Genomic DNA, 24,739 nt, shown 5'->3' on the forward strand with positions numbered 1-24,739 from the left:
TTCCTGAATTTTTTGGTTTCCTGTGATTTATATTGTTTTAGCCATGTTCTATTCGCATTGTTGATTGCTGCGCATAATCTGAATTATTGAGTCAAGTAATTTGGTTCAGTTTTCATTCTCAGTCATGGAATACTGTTTCATCTAGCTGGTGTTACAATGTTTTAACCTTGTCTGCATTAAATTTCAGTTGTTGCTTGGCCCAGTTGTGTTTGCTGATTCTGTAGTTTCACAGCTGGCATTTTAATTCCACTGTACTTCCTAATTTGGTATTGTGGCCAACAGGACTACTTTCATTGAGTATCTGAGCCTCCTTCCCCTAACATATTCGTGTTAGCTTATTTTCCAAATGAAGTCAGACAATTAGCTAACATTGGGGTTTAATGATCAGCAGCTTATTGCGCCCTAGATTTTTAAATAAGTCAGAGCTTTTACTAATGGCAACATTAGAAAGAGAGTTTAACATAGTTAAATGTCTCACATTATTTCAGAGAATTTAGAATGTAAGTGGTGCTTTGCGAGTTTTGATTATAAATACATATCAGTGAAGAATTTGTTCCGTTAATATGTAACTAAAGATTAAAATGAAACTTGAATTGTGCCAAGTGCAGCGTGGCTCTGCTTTTGGAATCCGCAGCATCTTTCATTGTCTTGGATTTCTGCCCTTTTCTGATTCATTCCAGATGGGTTTGGGGACTTCTCAGATCCTTGGGATCCTTGCATAGAAATTCATTTATAGTTACACCAGTTTGTTATTTTGCAGCAGTTCTGACAGTATTCTAACATCAACAAACTAAGGGAGTAATTTACTTCACTAGAGAACTTTGCCATACAATAATTAAAATGATTCTAATCAAAGCCACTTAATATTCAAAGTATATCCGCAACATTTTTGTTTGGTTTTCAAGTCCCTGTATCTACAAATGATGCACAGCCTTCTGAAATGTAACAACATTTATACATTATAGTGAGTCCAAACCTCTGCTTTGTGAATTACATTTCCCAGAGCAACAACTATGTCTTTTTGTAATGACACATCAGCTTTATTCAGAAGTGCATATTGCTGCAGCATGAATTGAGGATAATGTCCGTAACATTGCAAACATAAGGTCATAACCCTTAGCCTATGATTCCACGTTTAAACAATGAACCTAAAATGATTAAAAGATAGAAAATATGTTTAAACTTGTAAAGCACTTTGTTTTAAGTAGAGTAGGTGAATTTTAAAATATTGGTTTGTGGTAAATAATACATTCAGGTTACCATTAATTTCCACTTGGCATGTTATATTTGCTGTTACTTTGAGAAAACATCAGCTCTTCCTTTTGAAGCTTATCTAAGGAACACAGTTGCAGTGTGAAAAGGAAGTTGGGCCGAAATATAATGGAGTCAACTGCTCTATTACAAAAACCTTTTCTTGTATGTAACGTTAGTATTCTATCCAAAATATACTGAATGCTGCCTTACATTAAATGAGATTTTTTTAATTGAACTTGATTCTGAACAGAAAATCAGAATCTTTAAATTTCTTTGTGCCATTAGGAGGTAGGCATTAATTTCTTGTTACAAATCCATCAAGTATATAATTTTTCAATTGTTCATGAGAATGGGCTTCCCTGGTAATGTTGACCACCTTGCTGGAGAACATTGGCTATTTATTAGAACTTGCTGAAGTTCGAGACTGAAGTTTTAAAACCAGCATTGAAAGCAATAGACAAATTTGTACTACATCACCTGCCTTCACCCTTTTGATGCCCCCTTTGCTATCAATTTCCTGATCAACACTATAGCACCTCAAAGCTCATCCAGAATATCAGGCCTGTATCGTTGTACTGCAACCTGCATTCGTATCACTCCATTCTCATTGACTCTCAATGTCCTAAAATCAACATTAAGGGTTATTTTCTTGATGTAGAGGTACCGGTGTTGGACTGGGGTGGGTATAATCACAAGTCAAACCACACCAGATTATAATCCAACAGATTTATTTGAAATTACAAGCTCTCTGAGCTTCACTTGATGAAGGAGCAGCAGTTCGAAAGCTTGTGATTTCAAATAAACCTGTAGGACTATGATCTGCTGTTGTGTGATTTCTGAGTTTATTTTCTTGGCCTTCACGTCACATCATGGCTTCAACCTTTGCAGTCATCTCCAGCCCTCTGACCTTATTTGCAATTTTTAAACCTCCAACATCTCTATCATTACGCTTTTTACCTTAATTCCAAGCTTTTCATAGAACATAGAACAGTACAGCACAGAACAGGCCCTTCAGCCCACGATGTTATACTGACCATTGATCCTCATGTATGCACCCTCAAATTTCTGTGACCATATGCATGTCCAGCAGTCTCTTAAATGGTCCCCATGACCTTGCTTCCACAACTGCTGCTGGCAACACATTCCATGCTCTCTCAACTCTCTGTGTAAAGAACCTGCCTCTGACATCCCCTCTATACTTTTCTCCAACAAGCTTAAATCTATGACCCCTCATGTTAGCCATTTCTGCCCTGGGAAATAGTCTCTGGCTATGGACTCTATCCATGCCTCTCATTATCTTGTATACCTCAATTAGGTCCCCTCTCCTCCTCCTTTCCTCCAACGAAAAAAGTCCAAGCTCAGTCAACCTCTCTTCATAAGATAAGCCCTCCCATCCAGGCAGCATTCTGGTAAACCACCTCTGAACCCTCTTCAAAACCTCCACATCTTTCCTATAATAGGGCGACCAGAACTGGACGCAGTATTCCAACTGCGGTCTAACCAAAGTTTTACAGAGCTGCAACAAGATCTCACGACTCTTAAACTCAATCCCCCTGTTAATGAAAGCCAAGACACCATATGCTTTCTTAACAACCCTGTCCACTTGGGTGGCCATTTTAAGGGATCAATGTACTGCACACCAAGATCCCTCTGTTCCTCCACATTGCCAAGAATCCTGTCTTTAATCCTGTATTCAACTTTCAAGTTCGACCTTCTAAAATGCATCACCTCGCATTTATCCAGGTTGAAGTCCATCTGCCACCTCTCAGCCCATCTCTGCATCCTGTCAATGTCCTGCTGCAGGGTAAAAAATGAGGTCTGCAGATGCTGGAGATCACAGTAAATGTGTTGCTGGTTAAAGCACAGCAGGTTAGGCAGCATCCAAGGAATAGGAAATTCGACGTTTCGGGCATAAGCCCTTCATCAGGAATGCCTTGTAGAGGGAGGAAGAGAGCTTCTTCAAGGAAGGCATCCTTGCAAGAGGATTCGCAGTAGGTTACAATCTTCAGGTAAAAAATGAGGTCTGCAGATGCTGCAGATCACAGTTGAAAATGCATTCCTGATGAAGGGCTTATGCCCGAAACGTCGAATTTCCTATTCCTTGGATGCTGCCTAACCTGCTGTGCTTTAACCAGCAACACATTTTCAACTGTGATCTCCAGCATCTGCAGACCTCATTTTTTACCCGAAGATTTTAACCTACTGCGAATCCTCTTGCAAGGATGCCTTCCTTGAAGAAGCTCTCTTCCTCCCTCTACAAGGCATTCCTGATGAAGGGCTTATGCCCGAAACGTCGAATTTCCTATTCCTTGGATGCTGCCTAACCTGCTGTGCTTTAACCAGCAACACATTTTCAACAATGTCCTGCTGCAGCCTACAACAGCCCTCTGTACTGTCAACGACACCTCCAACCTTTGTGTTGTCTGCAAACTTGCTGACCCATCCTTCAATCCCCTCATCCAAGTCATTAATAAAAATTACAAACAGTAGATGCCCAACGACACCACTCACCACTGGCTTCCAGGCAGAATATTTTCTTTCTATACCACTCGCTGTCTTCTGTTGACCAACCAATTCTGTATCCAGACAGCTAAGTTTCCCTGTATCCCATTCCTCCTGACCTTCTGAATGAGCCTACCATGGGGAACCTTATCAAATGCCTTGCTGAAGTCCATATACACCACATCCACAGCTCAACCCTCATCAACTATTCTAGTCACATCCTCAAAGAACTCAATAAGGTTTGTGAGGCATGACCTGCCCCTCACAAAGCCGTGTTGATTGCATTTACTGAAGCCATGCTCTTCCAGATGGTCATAAATCCTATCCCTCAGAATCCTTTTTAACACCTTGCAGACGACAGGCGTGAGACTGACTGGTCTGTAATTGCCAGGGATTTCCCTATTTCCTTTCTTGAAGCGAGGAATTACATTTGCCTCTCTCCAGTCTTCAGGTACGACTCCAGTGGAGAGCAAGGATGCAAAGATCTTAGCAAATGGCGAAGCAATTGCATTTCTCGTTTCCCAAAGCAGCCGAGGACAAATCTGGTCGGGGCCTGGCGACTTGTCAATCTTAATGTTTGACAAAATGTTCAGCACATCAGCTTTCTCTATCTCTATTCAATCCAGCATGCACACCTGCTGTTCAAAGGTTTCACTCACTACAAAGTTTGTTTCTTTCATAAAGACAGAAGCAAAAAACTCATTTAGGGCTTCCCCTACCTCCTCAGACTCCACACACAAGTTCCTTATACTATCCCTGATCGGCCCTACTCTTTCTTTGACCATTCTCTTATTCCTCACAAAAGTGTAAAATGCCTTTGTGCTCTCCCTAATCCGTTCTGCCAAGCCTTTCTCGTGCCCCCTCTTGGCTCTCCTCAGACCATTTTTGAGCTCCTTCCTCGCCTGCCTGTAATTCTCTAGAGCTGAGCTTGACCCTAGTTTCCTCCACCTTATATAAGCTACCTTCTTCCTTTTCCTTGAGAACTTTCTTTTAGATCATGTTCCTTATCCATTTTGCTGCTTTGTCACCTCCCCTGTGATCGTTACCCAACTGTAAAATATTAAGAGATAATTTTGTTCAATAATGAGAATAGTCGCTTTGCTATAATGCGTGTTTCGTTAACACAAAATCGCTGTAAAGCGATTGATGATTGATAGATAACGTGTTTCTAAAGTGCAATTTTTCTATAGCACGGGGTTGCACAAGAACACAACCATCATGTTAGAGAAGAACCACTGTTATTAGGATTAAAGTAGCATCTCTCTAGAATTAACTTCACTAGAGTGACGTCTTTGATAGGATAGGTCTAAATTGTGTTATGTTTTTTTGTTTCAGATAAAATGTATCAGTCTTCATTTGATATGTAAGCTTAAAAACTTATAGAATGCCAGTCAAAATCCTGGTTTTGCTAGAATCCTAATGCACTTTTACTTATATCAACATTGCATTATTTATCGTTTTGGAACATGTACCCTGTTTTACATAATGATTTGGCAATTTACATCAGCTCATTAAATGGGGAAAAGTCATGAAATCCAAGTTTGTCAAAGAGCATTCAGCTGGTGGAAGTACATTGCTGTCATAGAAGTACTTTGAGGCTTTAGATTACATCATTAAAGCTAGCCAAGCTTTCACTAAATTAACATAGTCCAGTTCTATGGTTTAGAAAAAATCTTTTTTTCTGCTTAATTAATACACCAGTGATCATTTTGTTATTTTTAAACAGGCAGTATAATTCGTTGTATGAGACGATTGGAAGAACTCCTTCGGCAGATGTGTCAAGCAGCAAAGGCAATAGGAAACACAGAACTGGAAAATAAATTTGCAGAAGGTTTGTATTTAAACCATTATTACTATTAGAAGAGTCATATTGCCAAGTTTTAAAGAAGTTCTTTTTGTTCTGCAATCATATGTTGCAGTGATGCCATTCCCAGCTTGATATGTTCATGGTTTATTATTTACCTTTTCTGTAAAAGTCGTGATTGTTCAAAGGAAACATTACTCTCTCCCCTGGGATTCAGTTCATTGATATGACTTGAGCTGTATGTTTTGGCAGATCAAAACAACCAATGACAGGGAAATTCCATCCAAAGCAAATGAAATGGGAGCTAGTGACTATTACAATAGGGAACAAAAATTCTGATAGTTTTTGATATTTTTCCAAAGCTATCTCAACCATTAGCAGTCATTACCAAGCCCCAAGGAGAAGAGGACTGAGAAGAGACAGATAAACTTGAGAAAAGGGAACCTAAGGAACTGGCCTCTATCTGACTGGAAAAAGAAGCCCATGACTTAATTACTGAAATCAAGGTGCTGATGTGTGAAGTGATGAGAAGCAGCTTTGTCATCTTCATAAATGAGCAATGCGGTACGCATGTGTGGCTAATCACTACTGTAACTGAATAGACCAGCTTTCATATTGCACATGCTTACTTGGCTTAGAAAAGACAGTGCTGCATGGTGGTTCCAAAAGTGGAATACCAGGCTGTGCAATAAAAATGGCAATAGTCAGAGCTATTTTGATTCATCTAGTCAGAGAAGTGATTGCTGGGCCTCTTGCTGAGGTATTTGTATCATCGATAGTCACAGGTGAGGTGCCGGGAGACTGGAGGTTGGCAAACATGGTGCCACTGTTTAAGAAGAGCGGTAAAGACAAGCCAGGGAACTATAGACCAGGGAGCCTGACCTCAGTGGTGGGCAGGTTGTTGGAGGGAATCCTGATGGACAGGATGTACATGTATTTGGAAAAGCAAGGACTGATTTGGGACAGTCACCTAGGCTTTGTGCATGAGAAATCATGTCTCACAAACTTGATTGAGTTTTTTGAAGAGGTAACAAAGAAGATTGATGAGGGCAGAGCAGTAGATGTGATCTATATGGACTTCAGTAAGACGTTTGACAAGGTTCCCCATGGGAGACCGATTAGCAAGGTTAGGTCTCATGGAGTACAGGGAGAACTAGCCATTTGGATACAGAAATGGCTCAGAGGTAGAAGACAGAGGGTGGTGGTGGAGGTTTGTTTTTCAGACTGGAGGCCTGTGACCATTGGAGTGCCACAAGGATCGGTGCTGGGTCCTGTACTTTTTGTCATTTACATAAATGATTTGGATGTGAGCATAAGAGGTACAGTTAGTAAGTTTGCAAATGACAACAAAATTGGAGGTGCAGTGGACAGTGAAGAAGGTTACCTCAGATGACAATAGGATCTGGACCAGATGGGCCAATGGGCTGAGAAGTGGCAGATGGAGTTTAATTCAGATAGATGAGAGGTGCTGCATTTTGGGAAAGCAAATCTTAGCAGGACTTATACACTTAATGGTAGGGAGTGTTGCTGAACAACGAGACCTTGGAGTGCAGTTTCATAGCTCCTTGAAAGTGGAGTTGCTGGTAGATAGGATAGTGAAGAAGGCGTTTGGTATGCTTTCCTTTATTGGTCAGAGTATTGAGTACAGGAGTTGAGAGGTCATGTTGCGGCTGTACAGTACATTGGTTAGGCCACTGTTGGAATATCGCATGCAATTCTGGTCTCCTTCTTATCGGAAAGATGTTGTGAAACTTAAAAGGGTTCAGAAAAGATTTACAAGCATGTTGCTAAGGTTGGAGGATTTGAGCTACAGGGAGAGGCTGAACAGGCTGGGGCTGTTTTCCCTGGAGCGTCGGAGGCTGAGGGGTGACCTTATAGAGGTTTATAAAATTATGAGGGACATGGATATGATAAATGGACAAAGTTTTTTCCCTGGGGTCGGGGAGTCCAGAATTAGAGGGCACAGGTTTCGGGTGAGAGGGGAAAGATTTAAGAGAGACATAAGGGGCAACCTTTTCACGCAGAGGGTGGTACGTGTATGGAATGAGCTGCCAGAGGATGTGGTGGAGGCTGGTACAATTGTAACATTTAAGAGGCATTTGGATGGGTATATGAATAAGAAGGGTTTGGAGGGATATGGGCTGGGTGCTGGCAGGTGGGACTAGATTGGGTTGGGACATCTGGTTGGCATGGACGGGTTGGACCAAAGGGTCTGTTTCCATGCTGTACATCTCTATGACTATAGTCATTTAACTGCAATAAGTTTCATAAAGATAATAAAGCTTTGTGATGAAACTATCAACAGGACATCTCTGAAGGACTTACTTGGATAATGTCCTAGGCTTGCTTCCACAATGACCCTACTTCCACTGGAAGGTCAGAAGCAGGGAATATTTGCTGATGATTGCGCAGTGTTTGTCACCATTGGCAACTCTTCGGATACTAACTCCCTTCATCACTTACAGTTAGAGGCTGCAGTATGTACCATCTACAAGTTGCACTACCATAATTCACCAAGCTCCTCACACAACACCAATCAAACCTGTCAGTTCTACTATCTTGGAAAATAGAGCAAACTGGGGACACCATCACTACAAGTTCCCTTCCAAGTCTCACACCATTCTGACTCGGAAATATATGTTCCTTCACTGTCGTTGAGTCAAAATCCTGCAACTCTCTTCCTAATAGCAGTACATGCCTACTTACACACCAAGGACTGCTCCAGTTCAAGGCACCTCAACACCAACACCACAGAGCAATTAGATTTGGACAATAAATGTCAGGAAAGCCAGTGCTGCAGATTTCATGTGAATGCATACAACAGTTTTATCACTGCTTCTACTGAAAATGTGCATTTATTTATAGACCATTATATTACATTTAAATGTTAGTATCAAAAAGAAGTTAAGCATTTGAGGTATTCTCAGTTTGTATAGGGTTCAGTGATCTTTGCATTCGGAAAACATTTGGTTTTGTCAGAATCCTTGAGTTAAAAATAAAATACATCAGTGATCTTCTCCCTGAGGTCATCCAAGGGCTGAATTGCTGATAGTCTCTGCTTTACCTGACACAGTATGACACTGTCAGTATGCATGGATACATGACCAAACACAATTTAGGACTCTGGAAGAAAATAATAACTTTCAGAAGAGAAGGAGAGAAGTTAGACGCAAAATGAGAAGGTCCATAACATTCATCGTTTTCTATTGCTTGAACTTGCATACTTCCCACCATGAATTAATACTTTTTAGGATGAAATACATCTTTATAGGGATCAGCAGCAAAGCACAAATATGAATTTAGAAAGGCAACTGCTCAGAACTCAGATGTTCTGGTTGAACCATAAGAATTTTATTTAATACAGGATTATCTTTTATTTTCAGGAATTACCAAGATCAAAAGAGATATTGTATTTGCTGCAAGTCTTTACCTGTAACTTTGAAGAAGTAACAGCAGCAGAAGCACCATCCACTTTCAGGTTGAAATTAAAGAACATGTTTATGAAATGTCCAGCAGCATTGAGGTAGATGATTTTTATGGAGAGATGTCTTTGGTTAAGGAATAAATAGACAACAAATGAGGATTGGCAAACTTTGTAGTTTTTTTTATTTTCCATTGCTTTTGTGTGTAGTTGAACTCAAGCACCATCAAAGCAAGCTTCAACAGCTGGAACTGTACATAACTGTTATTTTAATAAACATTTTACATTTTGCACTAATCTGACTGCTTCACATCATTTTAGCGATAACCGTGTAATGTAGAAATAAAAAACATGAATTTATTAACAAAATTTAATTGTATATAAGAATATTTAATATATACAAAGTGGATTCCAAGGGTATAGCAGCAGATGCTTATCCATATAGATGGTTATCAACTTGAGTAGGTGTGTATCATGAAATTCTGTTCTGACAGTTATACAGTCAGATAGATTTACATTCACTGGTGCCCAGGATGATCTTTTATTGCTGATGATTCCTGCCAAAATGGTTTCCGTGTGTCTCGTGAAGAGTTGAATGTGGATTTTCCTCATCTGAATGTGAAATTCTAACCGCTCTGTCTTTGAAAAAGTCTGACACATACACCACCTGATTTTTTAAAAAAAATGCATTAGGGTAATATTTGAAATCAGTCTATACATAAGTGTGGCACAAGGAAGGAATTTAGATGGCTGTGATCAAATTGTCTTTCTACTCCCTTTGCATGTCACTCAAACAAGCAGATTATTAATGAAATCTGAGAATACATCTGGGCAGAAAAATCTAACATAGAAGGTCCAAAAGCCTATTTTGGAAGAAAAACCCAAGTATTAAGATTAAAATTCTGTACAAATAGCACCAAGATTGTTTCTAGAAAAGCACATGGAATATTGAATTATTTTAAGGAGCAATATTGGCAATACATTACATTAGGTTTCAATTAGTCTGGGTTTGTTTCACACCACAGGATTAGTAATCACTGTGGTTTATCCTCCATTGTTCTGGTCAGTTCCTCATTGACGTCAGAGCATACCCAGTATAGTTTTTCTTTCCAAACCTGTACTTAGGTTTAGGGTGCCAGCTAGATATAAGGTCAGTTTGTTCACGTACGCTGACATCACCTGGTTCCTTCGTCATTTATCAATTCTCTGCTGATTGTTTGATTTACCATTTTAGATCAACTACAATTTTCTTCAGTTGAGAGTATGGTGCTGGAAAAGCACAGTAGGTCAGGCAGCATTCAAGGAGCAGGAGAATCAACATTTTGGGCATAAGCCCCTCATCAAGAATCTCCTCCTCAGGTGGTGTCTAATCTGCTGTGCTTTTCCAGCACCACACTCTAGACTCTGATCTCCAGCATCTGCAGTCCTCACTTTCTCCTACAATTTTCTTCAGTTTATTATAAGGGACACCAAACCACACTGAAATTTGCAGTCAGCATCAAGCAAACATCATCAATCTTTTATTACATTTTGTGTCATTTTGTACTAGAACTTGCTGAAATGAGCAAAATGGATGACGAGTCATTCAGTCCAGGTGTTCAGCCCTTCCAAAACTAATCAGTTTTATCCTGTCTATTACCTAACTTGGCATAGCATCCTTTACTAAGGAAAAACATCAATTTCTAACTAATCAGATTAAAAGGTTCATTCTCAACAGAGTCTGAGGCAAATATTGTTTAAAATACTTAATTTGATGCGAAATCATTTATAGCAAACAAAATAAAAAAGGAAAGCAAGCTGAGATTAAGGGACAAATGTATGAACAGAAATAACATTTTTAAAATATTTACATTTCAACTTTATGATGAAAGACTGCATTTGTACAAATTGATTTTCAGTCTCCAGTTGCTTGGCAATAATCAAATATTAATTGCATTAATTAAAACAAAATCACCTACATTTGAATATATGGCCTTTTCTTTCATAGCGAGGATAACAAGATTCTACTATGTTTCATGTAGGTTCTCTTGAAGGTTCAGGACATCTCAGACTACAGCTGCCTGGGCTCCATGTTTAACTGAAAGTTGCTGTTTGATTTAGACTTTTAACAGTCAGCACTGTTGGACCATCAACAGTAACACAGGCAAATTGAGGCATTAGAGTGGCAAATAACGTAAAAGGGATCTCAGATGCACCAGTACGTAAACAGGCCCCAATCCACCTTTACTACCCACTTAGTATTAGGAACAAAGTACTTCGAAGGGCAGGACAATGTGAAAACATTTAAAGGGTCTAATCTTAAGATCTACAGTGTATCAAGAGATGTGATGGACAATGAAGAGCATGTCAGGTGGTCTCCACATGTGGATCTGTGTGTGAATTGCCCGAGAAGTTTAGATATCCAAGGTATGTTGGACAGTTTCAAATCAAAATGCTGGGAAAACTCATGTCTGGTATTATATGTGGAGATACAGGGAGATGGTAATACGGTGGTGATAGCACTGGACTGGTAATCCAGCCACCCAAGGTTCACCCAGACACATTCCCGGGTGATCTCAGCTACATCCACAGTAGCTGGTGGAGTTTCAATCTGGAATTGAAAGCTGATCTCAGTGATGGAAATTGTGAAACTATCATTGCTTATTGTAAAAGAAAATCTGGTTCATTAATGGCCTTCTGGGAAGGAAATACGCTGTCCTTATTCAGTTTGCCCAACATGTGACTTCAAGCTGAACAAGACATTCACTTCACAAGTATTGTTACAAGTATTCACAAGTAATAAATGCAGTCTTGTCAGCAATGCACTCAGCCCATGAAAGAATAAAAATAAATTCGATCTGATTTTGGAACTGAAGGCAGCTAGGAAAGTTATGTCAGCTGTACAATGTCTTAGTGGAGTTCTTTCTGCATGCCTTGGATTTTTCTGTAACACAGAAATGTTAGCATCAGTGCAATATGGTGTATTGAAATGGCAAGTGACCAGGAGATTGGGATCTTTCTTGTGAGCAGAACAAACTGTTCCACAAGGCAGTCACCCAGTCTGCATATTTGGTCTTGCCAATGTAGAGAGGTTACATTGTGAGTAACAAATACGGTAGATTAGATTGAAATAAGTACATTACTGCTTTACCTGGAAGCTTTTGGAGAGGGTTCAGAAAGCTTACTAGGATGTTGCCAGGATTGGAAGGTTTGCATTATAGACTGGACTTTTTACACTGGAGCATAGAAGGTTGAGGGGTAACCTTCTAGCGGTTTATAAAATCATGAAGGGCATAGATTAAGTAAATAGCAAAGATTTTTTTCCCGAAGGCGGGTAAGTTCAAAATTAGGGGGCATATTTTTAAGGTGAGTGGAAAAAGATTTAAAAGGACCTGAGGGACAATATTTTCACACAAAGGGAGATGCATGTATGGAATGACCTGCCAGAGGAAGTGATAAATGTGGGTACAGTTGCAACATTTAAAAGACAGGTACATGAATAGGAAATGTTTAGAGGGATATGGGCCAAATGCACACAGGTGGGACTACTTTAATTTGGGAAATCTGGTCAGCATGGATGAGTTGGACTGAAGGGACTTTTTCCATGCTGTATGACTGACTTGTTCCCAGATTTGGAAGCGAGGAAGGAGATGGTAAAGGGATGAATGTTACATCTTCTGCATAGGACGGTCTATAGTATTTTCCACTTAGGCACTTTACAGCTTTCAGGATTCAATATAAAGTTCAATAACTTGAGACTGTGAACTCTCTTCTACTTTAACTTGTCTCCCCACACCCATTATTCTGCATGCATAGGTTTGATCTCAGCAGAATCCACCAATTTTCTGCTATGATGCCTACCATTAACACCAGTACTGTTCATCTACATCCAGCACCATTTGCAATCCTTTTTCTGTTTTGCTCTGGAACACATTTTCTATCTGTTCCAGTTGATTTTCCTCCCAATATCTGATCCTTGCGGAATCAAACATGATCATCTTGAATGGCGGAGTGGGCTCAATAGGGAAAATTGTTTCCATTTTTTACTTTTCTGTTTTTATTCCAGATCTTCACCATCTGCAGCAATTTACTTTTATTAAAACCTGGTACATAACTGAGTAACTCCACAATACCTGGACCTCACAACTACTCTCTGATCACCCAACCTGCCCCCAACTGGCCACCCATCCCTGGCCTTAACTGACCACCTACATGCACCTAACCATTCATCCATTTGCTCATTCATTCACTTGCAGTCACTAAACCACATTTAAAAACTGCATCTTTAAATTTACCAGCTGTAATATGGCAGCTGGGAAAAGGAGTGTGTCCTGTCTTCCTTGACTCTAATCTTCATCAGTATCTGGTTGGAAGACCTTTGCATGCAGTGGCTACTGCTCAGAGTATTTCAGCACATGAGTACTTTGGATCAGCATGTACCAAGGAAGAGGATGCTGACAAAATCAAGTTGGTCAAGGTAAGGAATGGGGCAGAAACTTATGGGATGTACTGGAAGGAATGGATATGCACCTGGTTCAAATAACAAACCATGTTGTGAAGGGAAATGGGAGGAGAGACAGCAGAATGGATGTTGCTGAGATGGCAAAGGATTGTATATTATTCAATATTCAATAAAGTATACAAGACGTTCCTGATAATTATAGTCTGATCAGTTCAACATGAGGGGTGGCTATCGTTCAAAACCAATAATTGAAAAAAAAATCAGACAGTTGGGAGTGCTTTGAACTGAGAGCAAGCATGAACTTTTAGGATGGAAATCATATTTGAATAATTTACTTTTTTTGATAAAGTAGAAAAAGTTGATAAAGAAAATGCTGTGGATTTTATGTAAGTGTTTTGAGTAGTAAATGCTGTGAGATGCGAAAGGATCTGGATGTCGCACATGAATCATGAAAGGCTTCATCCAGATACAGCAAGTAATTAGGAAAGCTAATAGACCGATGTGTATATCTTGAGGCAAATAGTAGAAAAGTAAGATGGTTATCCTTAAGGTATACAGGGCACTAATGAAACAAATCTAGTTGTGAATAGCATAGTATTGTCTATAGTAATGTTACCTCACTTAAGGATGGATGTATATGAGTTGAAAGCAGTTCTGAGAAGGCTTGCTAGACTAATGCCTAAAATGAGGAAAGACTGGGCAGGTTAGGCTTGTATTTGTTGGAGTTTAGAACAGTACAAGTCATTCTGCTGTAACGTGTTTTGTCAGCGTAAATTGGCTGGACACGATTGGTGAATTGTGGATGTTGTGTACTGAATGGGTATAACGATTTTCTATTCGAGACTTTGTATAGTGCAATTCTGTATAGTGCGAGGTTGCAGAGAAACACAACCGTCATGTTATAGCAGAACAACCTGTAAAAGATGACTTCCTAAGGAGTCTTGCCAAGATAAATGTAGAGATGTTTCCTTTATGAGAGAATCCAGAACCGGGGGGGGGGGTCGCCGTTTAAAAATCAGGGATTGCTGATTGAAAACAGAAAAGGCAAATCTTTTTTCTCACAGAGGTTCACGAACCTTTGGAACTCTCTTCCTGTAAAGGTGATGGAACCAGAGTCCTTAAATATTTTTAAGGCAGAGGTGGATTGATTTTTATTTTTAAAAAGGGGATTGAAAGGTTATGAGGGGTGGGTGAGAATGCGGATTTAAGGTTACGATTAGATCAGCCATCATCATATTCAAATGCACAATGGGCTGAATGGCCTACTCCTGCTTCTGATTTCTATGCTCACAGGAGCGTATGCAAAAGGCTGGTTAACGAAACTGAGGCCAATCGACTGCTATGGGTCTTAAGCCAACAGAATGCAGACAAGTCAACTGGCAGATTTAATTTAATACAGAGAAGTGTGGAGTGATGTAATTTGACAGAAGGAATAGGGACTGACAATGTAGACTTAATTATTCATATTCTTAAAGCGTGCATAAGCAGTGAGACCCAGAGTTTATGTTCATAGATCTTTGAAGAGTAGTACATCCATTTCTTGTCACCATACTTGAGGAATAATGAGGATGCATTTGAGGTGCCCCAAGGAAAGGAATTTAGCTACAAGATTAGAGAAGCTGGATGTGTTCTCTTTAAGCAAAGGAATTTTATAGTGATGTACAGGATTGAGGTAGGTTTGGATAAAACAGACCAGCTTTTCCAATGTGCTCATGATACAAGAATTAGGGGACACAGATTGGTCAGAGGTGCAAGAAGTAGTCTTTTATACCATGAATGGTAATGACCTGAAACTCACACCAACAAGGATGCTGACAGCACAGACAACTGATGATTTTGAAAGGAAATTGAATGGCACTTGAAGGAAACAAATTTGGAAGGTTATGGGAATAGATAATGGGATTCTCTGCAGATATCCACCAAGGACCTGTTAGTCCAAATGGCTGTGTCAGGACTCTATAGGCTGGTCATTAAATATATTCAAGGCTGAGATAGATTTTTAGATCAGTAAAAGGAAGGAGGATTTGTGGGAAAAGGCAGGAAAGTGGAGGTGAGGATTATTGGCTTAGCCATCATCTGGGTGGGGGAGCAGACTCGCTGGGCCAAATGGCCTACTTCTGCTCCTACATCTTATGATCTTTTTGTTCTGTTTCATAACAACTGTGACTCTCATATCAGGTTCATCTCCTTGATGCCTGCTACCAATCTAGACACTCGGTGACATTGAACTTAGGCAGCTCTTTCTGCTTTACACTGAGCTTCCAACAAACATAATTCAGTTAATCATACAAGCCATCAAGCCTGGCCTACCATTGAAAATTATTATGACTGGTCCTCAGCCTCTATTTCAATTTCCTGCTTTTCCCCATGGCCACATGGGATCCTAAAATTTATCTATCTTCACTTTTAATGTAATCAACATTGGAGTATCACAATCTTCTGGGATAGAAATTCCCAAGATTCAAACCTTTTGAATAAAGAAATTTCTCTTCACCCTAGACTCAAACAATCAGCACCTTATCCCGAAACTGTGTCTCCTCATTCAAGATTTTTCAGTGTCTGACAATCTCAGTGCCCACCCTATCAAATCCCTTCAAAATCTTGTATTCCAAAGCGACCTTTGAAGGTCTTTTAAAGTACTCCAGATAAGGCTGCACCAAAAGCTGTACAATTGTGGCAAGAGTTTTCCATTCTAGTACTCCAATCTGTTGTATGAGAGACCATAATAGCATTTGCCTTCCTGCAATCATATGAATCGTGATTTGGATACAAGTTGTTGTCAAACTGCATTTTATCTTGATCATTGTCATAATTCCTTATTATGACTGAAACTTTGCTGTTTCATTTCAAGACATTGTCAAATATTACTGAGTTAATGCTAAACTGCTCACCCCTCCCCAATTAAATCATTTGTATATTTCCTCAGCTGTCTCAAAAAAGGGCTCAGTCTCGATTTGAATATATCAATTTTATTTGCTTATTTTGAACTGTTCCTGTTTGGAAGCTCCACCTGCACTGGGAGTGCAATGATTCTTCAGGAGAATACTTGGGATGAGGGACTGCTATTATGAGAAAAACCTGGTGATACATTCTATTTCCTGAAAATGAGGGGTTAAAGGAATAATTTAATTGAGATATTTGAAATAATTTAGAATTGGCATCATTGTTAGGGAGTTATTCTTCTTTCTAAGTCAGTTATCAGACTTAATGAGACTTAATTACAGATTTTAAGTTAAACTGGAATCTAAGAAGAAAATAACTCTTCACAAAAATGGTGGTGTGATTATGGAATCTGCAGGCCCTCACCAAATTCACATGATTTACAGAGAGTGTTTAATGGAGAGAAGCAAATATATTAAAGGTTATTTAGCATATCCAAAAGTAATTACAATGCAGACAAGGGCATTCAGCCTATTCAAATCATGTCCAAGTCCCATAGATTTACTCCATCCTCATCGTCCTAAAAGTTAAATCCCTCAAATGTCATCCTTGGAGATACGTACTGGAGCTGTCTTGGCAAACAACAATGTTGCATACCATCAAAAAAATGTCCTTGTCTTTTGTTTCCATTTATACTTTTGTGTAAGTTGTAACATTTCAATAAATTGTTGAATGTAAGCCAATTATATTTTGCTTAAGCAAAGCAGTAAATAATGCAATTCAAATGTATCACATAATGATCACATGTGCCTTGTCATTGAAGTTGATACCAACAAATGCATATTGTAAATTTTGCAAGATAAAAATTCTAAGTTATCCATTCACATGAATGGGAATTCTATAGCTAAAAAAAATTACTAGCTCCACAATAATTCTAATAAAAGATTATTGATTTGAAATGTTAACACTGTTTCTTTGTCCATAGATTCCATCTGGCCTGCTGTGTATTTCCACCATTTTCTGTTTTTGTTTTCGATTTTCCCTGTTTCTCAGTATTTTACTTCAGCAGTCAACAATGACAAAGCAGTGAATAAAGAATTTATTTCTACTTACAATCAGGATGGCGACAATAGCTCCCTCAATTAAGCCAGTCAGTACATCACTCCAGTGGTGTTTGTAATCGGACACACGTGAGAGGCCCACATAAACTGCACATGCAATTAAGCCAAATTGAAATGTTGGACGTAGAAGTCTGGACCAATCGCCTACCATTCGTGCCTGAAGGTAAAACTGATGAGAAATGCAATTTCATGTTAAAGCCATTGAAGCCTTTTTCTCGATTCTTAACAGTATGAAATTGTTAATGTTTTGGACAAAAGAAACACTTCCTTTCAGTAAAACGGACAATTGTTCACTTAAATGATCTTTCTAGAATTCCAAACAATGAAGTGAAGCTGAGTTCAAAATTCTCCCTATGCATCCTAAATCTGTTTTTTTTTTGTTTTTCCATGGCCTTTAATATCCTGTTCTCATCAGGAAAAACAAATGTTTGGAAATAAACTCTATTTTAAAGCTAAGATTAATTGCAAAAACATTATGCAACTCGGTTGATCTTCCACAGACGAATTAAACTTTAATGACTCATTTGTGGGTTCAGGATTATGGACTTGTTTAAGGAAACATGACATTGAGGGATCTTATGCATCATGAAAATCTCACCATTATATAATTTATTCAATGGAACAGGCTAAATTGTAACAATTATTATTTGAGAGTGCCGAAGGTATTTCAACAACAAACTTCCTCATGATTTTGAGAGAAATTACGTTTACATTTTCCAAATTTTTTTTTAGACCTATACCACATCGGGTCCCATGAGGTTTATGGAAGAGATTGCCCACAAAATTAAAGACATTAACAATTTTTTTTCTCCAGTGATTCAATTGATGATAATCTTTTGTCTTTCTCTCTTTTCCCCCAGTCATACATTTTTCTTGTTCTCTCCTGAAAGCCCATACTGTAGAGATTGTTCCTTGGATACCAGAAACTTTATTACACTTTGCTTATTGCACTTCCTCATGGATAGCAAGCTCTTTGGTTGCAGGAATGTTACAATCAAAACTAATCCCACTGTCAACTACAGTCTATACACATGCCCTTATCAGCACCAGGTGCTCCGCTCCACGCTTGCAGCAATGCACCGGCACCTAATCTCTCTACAGTCAGCCCTGCCTCAGGTGAGGGCCACACTCTCTCAGAATTGCAAAGAACCCACTCTGTACTACATCCTCAGGAGAATTCATACTCTTAACAAACAGTATTTCAATTCCATCTCAAACATCAAAAACTGTAAGTACAACAAACTTTTATCCACCCACCTCCATAACCAGCGCTCCTCAAACATTCCAGAAGATTCCCCTGGCCTCGGAAACGACTCAGACGCCATTAGCCATGCGGTTGATGCAGCTACCACCCCCACGCCGATTGATGACGTCATTTCCACCCGCATCGTGGTCACTCCCACAACCACTTCTGCCCCTCACAATTCCTCATGCATCACACGTGACATCACGTCTGCCCCTCACATCATCGCTGATGCCACATGCTCAATGACTTCCGACACCCCTACTGCCGTGGTCACCACCACTTCCGCGCCCACCAGCGCCACTCACCTGCAGTCTGCTGACACACCGCCCACAGGCTCCACTGTCATTATCCCCACCACCCAGAACCCCGAGGGGAACACCACCCTGCTCATGACTCCACCCCCATTCCCCCCACCATCACACCCACTCCAGTTATTGGCTCCGACCCCACTCCCAGCTCCACACCCACACCAGACACCAGCTCCCAGCCCTGCCAAGTTTTCACCATCCCTCCAGACCTCCCCCTCACTGAGGACGAATGATCAGTCTTCAGCAAAGGACTCACCTTCATCCGCCTCCGTCCACGCATCAATGAATTTAATACACGCCGTGACATCGAACAATTCGTCCGCCACCTCCGCCTCCAAGCTTACTTTCACAATCAGGATTCCTGCCCACCTTCCGAGGACCCCTTCGTCCACCTCCAACACACTGCATCCACCTGGACACCCCACGCTGGCCTATTACCTGCCCTCGACCTCTTCATTTCCAACTGCCGCCGGGACATTAACCGCCTCAACCTGTCTATCCCCCTCCCCCACTCCAACCTCTCACCCTCACAACGCACAGCCCTCCAATCCCTCTGCTCCAATCCCAACCTCACCATCAAGCCAGCGGATAAAGGGGGAGCAGTGGTAGTCTGGCGCACTGACCTCTACACCGCTGAAGCCAAACGCCAACTCGAGGACACCTCTTCCTACTGCCCCCTCGACCCTACCCCACCCCCTCCATCACCAAACCATCATCTCCCAGACCATACAGAACCTCCTCATCTCAGGAGATCTCCCACCCACAGCTTCCAACCTCATAGTCTGGGAACCACGCACTGCCCGGTTCTACCTCCTTCCCAAGATCCACAAGCCTGACCACCCTGGCTGACCCATTGTCTCAGCATGCTCCTGCCCCACTGAACTCATCTCTACCTACCTCGAGACTGTCCTATCCCCCCTAGTCCAGGAACTCCCCACATACGTTCGAAACATCACCCACGCCCTCCACCTCCTCCAAGACTTCCGTTTCCCCGGCCCCCAACACCTCATCTTCACCATGGATATCCAATCTCTCTACACCTCCATCCGCCATGACCAGGGCCTCCAAGCCCTCCGTTTTTTCCTCTCCAGACATCCCCAACAGTACCCTTCCACCGACACTCTCATTTGTTTGGCCGAACTGGTCCTCACCCTTAACAATTTCTCCTTTAAATCCTCCCACTTCCTCCAGACCAAAGGGGTAGCCATGGGCACACGTATGGGCCCCAGCTATGCCTTTCTCTTTGTTGGCTACGTAGAACAGTTGATCTTCCGTAATTACACCGGCACCACTCCCCACCTCTTCCTCCACTGCATTGATGACTACATTGGTGCGATCTCGTGCTCCTGCAAGGAGGTTGAGCAATTCATCAACTTCACCAACACATTCCACCCTGACCTTAAATTTACCTGGACCATCTCTGACACCTTCCTCCCCTTCCGGGACCTCTCCATCTCCATTAATGACGACCGACTTGACACTGACATTTTTTACAAACCCACCAACTCCCACAACTACCTGGATTACACCTCTTCCCACCTTACCTCTTGCAAAAAGCCATTCCGTATTCCCAATTCCTCCACCTCCTCCGTATCTGCTCCCAGGAGGACCAGTTCCACCATAGAACACACCAGATGGCCTCCTTTTTTAGAGACCGCAATTTCCCTTCCCACGTGGTTAAAGATGCCCTCTAACGCATCTCGTCCACATCCCGCACCTCTGCCCTCAGACCCCACCCCTCCAACCGTAACAAGGACGGAACGCCCTGGTGCTCACCTTCCTACCAACCTTCGCATAAACCAAATCATCCGCCAACATTTCCGCCACCTCCAAAAAGACCCCACCACCAGGGATATAGTTACCTCACCACCCCTTTCCAACTTCCACAAAGACCGTTCCTTCTGTGACTACCTGGTCAGGTCCACGCCCCCCCGACAACCCACCCTCCCATCCTGGCACTTTCCCCTGCCACCGCAGGAACTGTAAAACCTGTGCCCACACCTCCTCCCTCACCTCTATCCAAGGCCCTAAAGGAGCCTTCCACATCCATCAAAGTTTTACCTGCACATCCACTAATATCATTTATTGTATCCGTTGCTCCCGATGCGGTCTTCTCTACATTGGGGAGACTGGGCGCCTCCTAGCAGAGCGCTTTAGGGAACATCTCCGGGACACCCGCACCAATCAACCACACCGCCCCGTGGCCCAACATTTCAACTCCCCTCCCACTCTGCCGAGGACATGGAGGTCCTGGGCCTCCTTCACCGCTGTTCCCTCACCACCACACTCTTGGAGGAAGAACGCCTCATCTTCTGCCTCAGAACACTTCAAACCCAGGGCATCAATGTGGACTTCAATAGTTGTCTCATTTCCCCTTCCCCCACCTCACCCTAGTTCCAAACTTCCAACTCAGCAATGTCCCCATGACTTGTCCAGACTTGTCCTACCTGCCTAGCTCCTTTTCCACCTATCCACTCCACCCTCTCCTCCCTGACCTATCATTTCATCCCCTCCCCCGCTCACCCATTGTACTCTATGCTACTTTCTCCCCATCCCGACCTTCCTCTAGCTTATCTCTCCACCCTTCAGGCTCTCTGCCTTTATTCCTGATGAAGGGCTTTTGCCCTAAACGTCGATTTTGCTGCACTTTGGATGCTGCCTGAACTGCTGTGCTCTTCCAGCACCACTAATCCAGAATCTGGTTTCCAGCATCTGCAGTCATTGTTTTTACCTCGCTTATACTTTCCATCCGATTCAACACAAACTTGCTTTGAACTGTGGGTTTTCCCAGTATTTCTGCCTGTTTTGCACAGTCTTCCATGATGAGTGTTCATTGAGGACACATTGATTACAATTATACTGGAAAACTGGAATGGATATTCCCTGTATCTGGCACTTTAAACCAACTGTAACATAAATACAATTTAAGGCGTTTTGTGTTCAAAACTGCATCAATAAAATATCTTTTTGTCCTAACTGAAAACCAAGCAGGAATGTCAGGTAATTTCCTCTCCATTTATGTAGAGAAATGTAAAATGTTTCCTCTTAAATAAATACTATGATTCAGGAACTGGCAGTTCTTAAATGTGTTTTCTGAGCAACAAACTTCATATTAATAAGACACAGAAATATCTATCTGTATAAAGCAAAATGAAATTTAAAACTTTTGAAATAAAACTGCTGTTTTATTAATATTGGTTATTTCCCTCAAAAAGATATATGCATCAAGTTTAGACAAAACTAAATTTACAATTTTAAGGCTGAGCTGCACTGAAGATTTCATGCCCTTGAATTTACCTTCCTCCATTCTAAAGACTGTTTTATTACAGTTTGTGGTGTGCAAAGTAACATAGATAGCTTCCCTCTTTCGGATTGGTCTCTGTCAGTCACTGTTTTAGGGAGGTGAGTTAATTCATAGAATCATGCTGTAATGAAGAGCCCATCAAATGTACAGCCAAATGCACTGCTGTCTACAGGAGCCCCATTTTCCTGCACTGAGTCCCTGTCAAATGGATTGATGGTATTCCTCAAGGATCAGGAAATAGTGTGTATTCATAGTCCAAGTTTCAGAGCCACAATCAAGCATTGGAAGGATAACTGCCTTAATGATCTTGGTATCAGATCTTGTCATCTATATACTGAATTTCACAAAAAGGGTCAGGGTCATTTTGGTCTTGGATATCAACCTGTTCTGGTTGAAAGGTTTTCCGTCCATCCTGTGGACAATGACAGCTTATTTTTTGACAAGGCAAAGAATGGTTGTAATGAAAATGGCAAAAAGTACATCCCTGATTGATCCTGTCTTGACTGCAAAGAATTCTTTCATATTACCATCTGTGAGGATGACTGTTGACACAGTGTGAGGGAGGAGATGGAGAATGTTGATGAATTTCAGTGGACAGCCAGCCTTTAACAGGTCTCCCATTGCACTTCCTGACTGACTGAGTCAAAAACCTTGGTCAGATCGATGAAGGCCACATAGAGTGATTGGTGTCATTCCTGGCATTTCTCTTGACCGAGCAGTGTAACTCATGTCCATTGTTCCACCAGTTTGGTCAGACACCATACTGGCTTTCAAGAAGGATTTCCTCAGAGACCAGGAAAAGGTGCTTAGTGAGGATAGGAGTGATGGTTTTCTCAGTGATGGAGAGTAGGGAGCTTCCTCAGTAGTTCCCACAGCCTACTTTATCTCCTTCCTTGAAGACAGTGGCAATGGCAGCATCTCTGAAATCAGCAGGGATTTCGCCTTTGTCCCAAACTCTTCAAAGAGTTCATTTTAATGGAGTGGAGGCAATCTTGAAAGACCTGGACACAGCCATCATCTCATGCCGTGAAGAAACCTTTAGCAAAAGACCAGGAAACACCAAGACTGGTTCAATGAGAATAACTACATTATCTAAGATCTCATCAACAAGAAGAGCTCTCCCATGCTTGGCGAACAAAAATCACCAGCGAGGCAAGGAGGAGAACTAATTAAATATCAACAGCAAAATTACAAAGAAGAACAAAGCAAGTCAAGAACAAATAGTGCACTGAGAAAACTAAGGAGTGGAACTTTTTGCTGACAAACACAACACCCAGAGTTTCTTCGGTGCTACCAAGGCAGTATATGGACAGAAGAAGACAGTGAAGTCTGCAGATGCTGGAGATCAGAGTTGAGAGTGTGTTGCTGGAAAAGCACAGTAGGTCAGGCAGTATCTGAGGAGCAGGAAAATCAACGTTTCAGACCAGAGTCTGATGAAGGGCTCCGGCCCGCAGCTTTGATTCTCCTGCTCCTCAGATACTGCCTGACCTGCTGTGCTTTTCCAGCAACACACTCTCAACAGTATGTGCACATGATACCCTTGGCCTTAAACTGGTGCAGAGTAAAGGTGGCATTCTTTGAGAGACAGAGAAAACATCAGTCTCCAATGGACTGAACATTTCAAAAAACTCCTGATCCATGATACAATCACAAGGACATGTTTAAGGAAATCCCCCAATACACCATCAAAGATGATCTCAGACTTCCAATTAGTGTGGCAGAAGCTGAAGCGTCCATTAGACATATGAAGAATGGAAAAGTTGCAGAAGTAGAAAGGATTCCAAACTTGGAGGAGCAGAACCTACCTGTCATTTCCATCAGCTGTTCCTGCTGTATTAGCCATTGCATTTACATGACAAGTCCAGTTCTGTTTGCCGTCAGTGGTAAATCCAATGGTAAATTCAGTAACGCTAATGCCTTTGAATATCAAGGGATGATAGTTAGATTCTTCTTTGTTGGAGATGGTCATTGCCTGGCATTCATGCAATGTGCATATTACTTGTCATGTTTTAGATATTCTCCATCTCTTGCTGCATTTGAACATGGACTGCTTCAGTATCTGAGGAATCGTGAATGATGCTTCATTTTGATGAAGGGAAAGTCATTGTTGAAGCAACTGAAGATGGTTGTGCTAAGGATGCTGTCCTGAGGGACTTTCACAGAGTTGTCCTGGAGCTGGGATGACTGACCTCCAACAACCACAATGATTTTCCTTTGTTCCAAGTACAACTCCATCTAGTGAAGAGCGTTTCCCCCCAATTGCCACTGATTCCTGTTTTGCTAGGGTTTCTTGATGTCACATTTTGCCTGTTTTAACTCAAATTGGTCTAAGCACCATGTTATAATGTCTTTAACTTCAGATGAGGAGGCGTTTCTTCTCTGAAAGGGTAGTGAATCTGTGGAATTTTTTACCTCAGAGGGCTGTTGAAGCTGGGTCAATAAGTATATTCAAAGCTGA

At 41.3% G+C, this 24,739-nt stretch overlaps 2 protein-coding genes across 3 annotated transcripts in view; one reads left to right on the forward strand and one right to left on the reverse strand.

Annotated features, from left to right (window-relative positions):
- The window catches only part of mtrex (Mtr4 exosome RNA helicase), a 139,120-nt gene extending 129,846 nt beyond the window's left edge, over nt 1-9,274 (forward strand). The window contains exons 26-27 of the mRNA XM_060822963.1: nt 5,483-5,587; nt 8,944-9,274. Of these exons, the coding sequence (XP_060678946.1) occupies nt 5,483-5,587; nt 8,944-8,996 (158 nt within the window). The 3' untranslated portion in view covers nt 8,997-9,274. The remainder of the gene's footprint in view (nt 1-5,482; nt 5,588-8,943) is intronic.
- The window catches only part of plpp1a (phospholipid phosphatase 1a), a 95,834-nt gene continuing 80,243 nt past the window's right edge, over nt 9,149-24,739 (reverse strand). For both annotated transcript variants that reach the window (XM_060822980.1, XM_060823001.1), the window contains exons 5-6: nt 17,416-17,592; nt 9,149-9,648 (exon numbers count right to left, since the gene is read on the reverse strand). In XM_060822980.1, the coding sequence (XP_060678963.1) occupies nt 9,523-9,648; nt 17,416-17,592 (303 nt within the window). In that variant the 3' untranslated portion in view covers nt 9,149-9,522. The remainder of the gene's footprint in view (nt 9,649-17,415; nt 17,593-24,739) is intronic.

The sequence above is a fragment of the Hemiscyllium ocellatum genome, chromosome 1 (genome assembly GCF_020745735.1).
Source record: "Hemiscyllium ocellatum isolate sHemOce1 chromosome 1, sHemOce1.pat.X.cur, whole genome shotgun sequence".
Lineage (NCBI taxonomy): Eukaryota > Metazoa > Chordata > Chondrichthyes > Orectolobiformes > Hemiscylliidae > Hemiscyllium > Hemiscyllium ocellatum.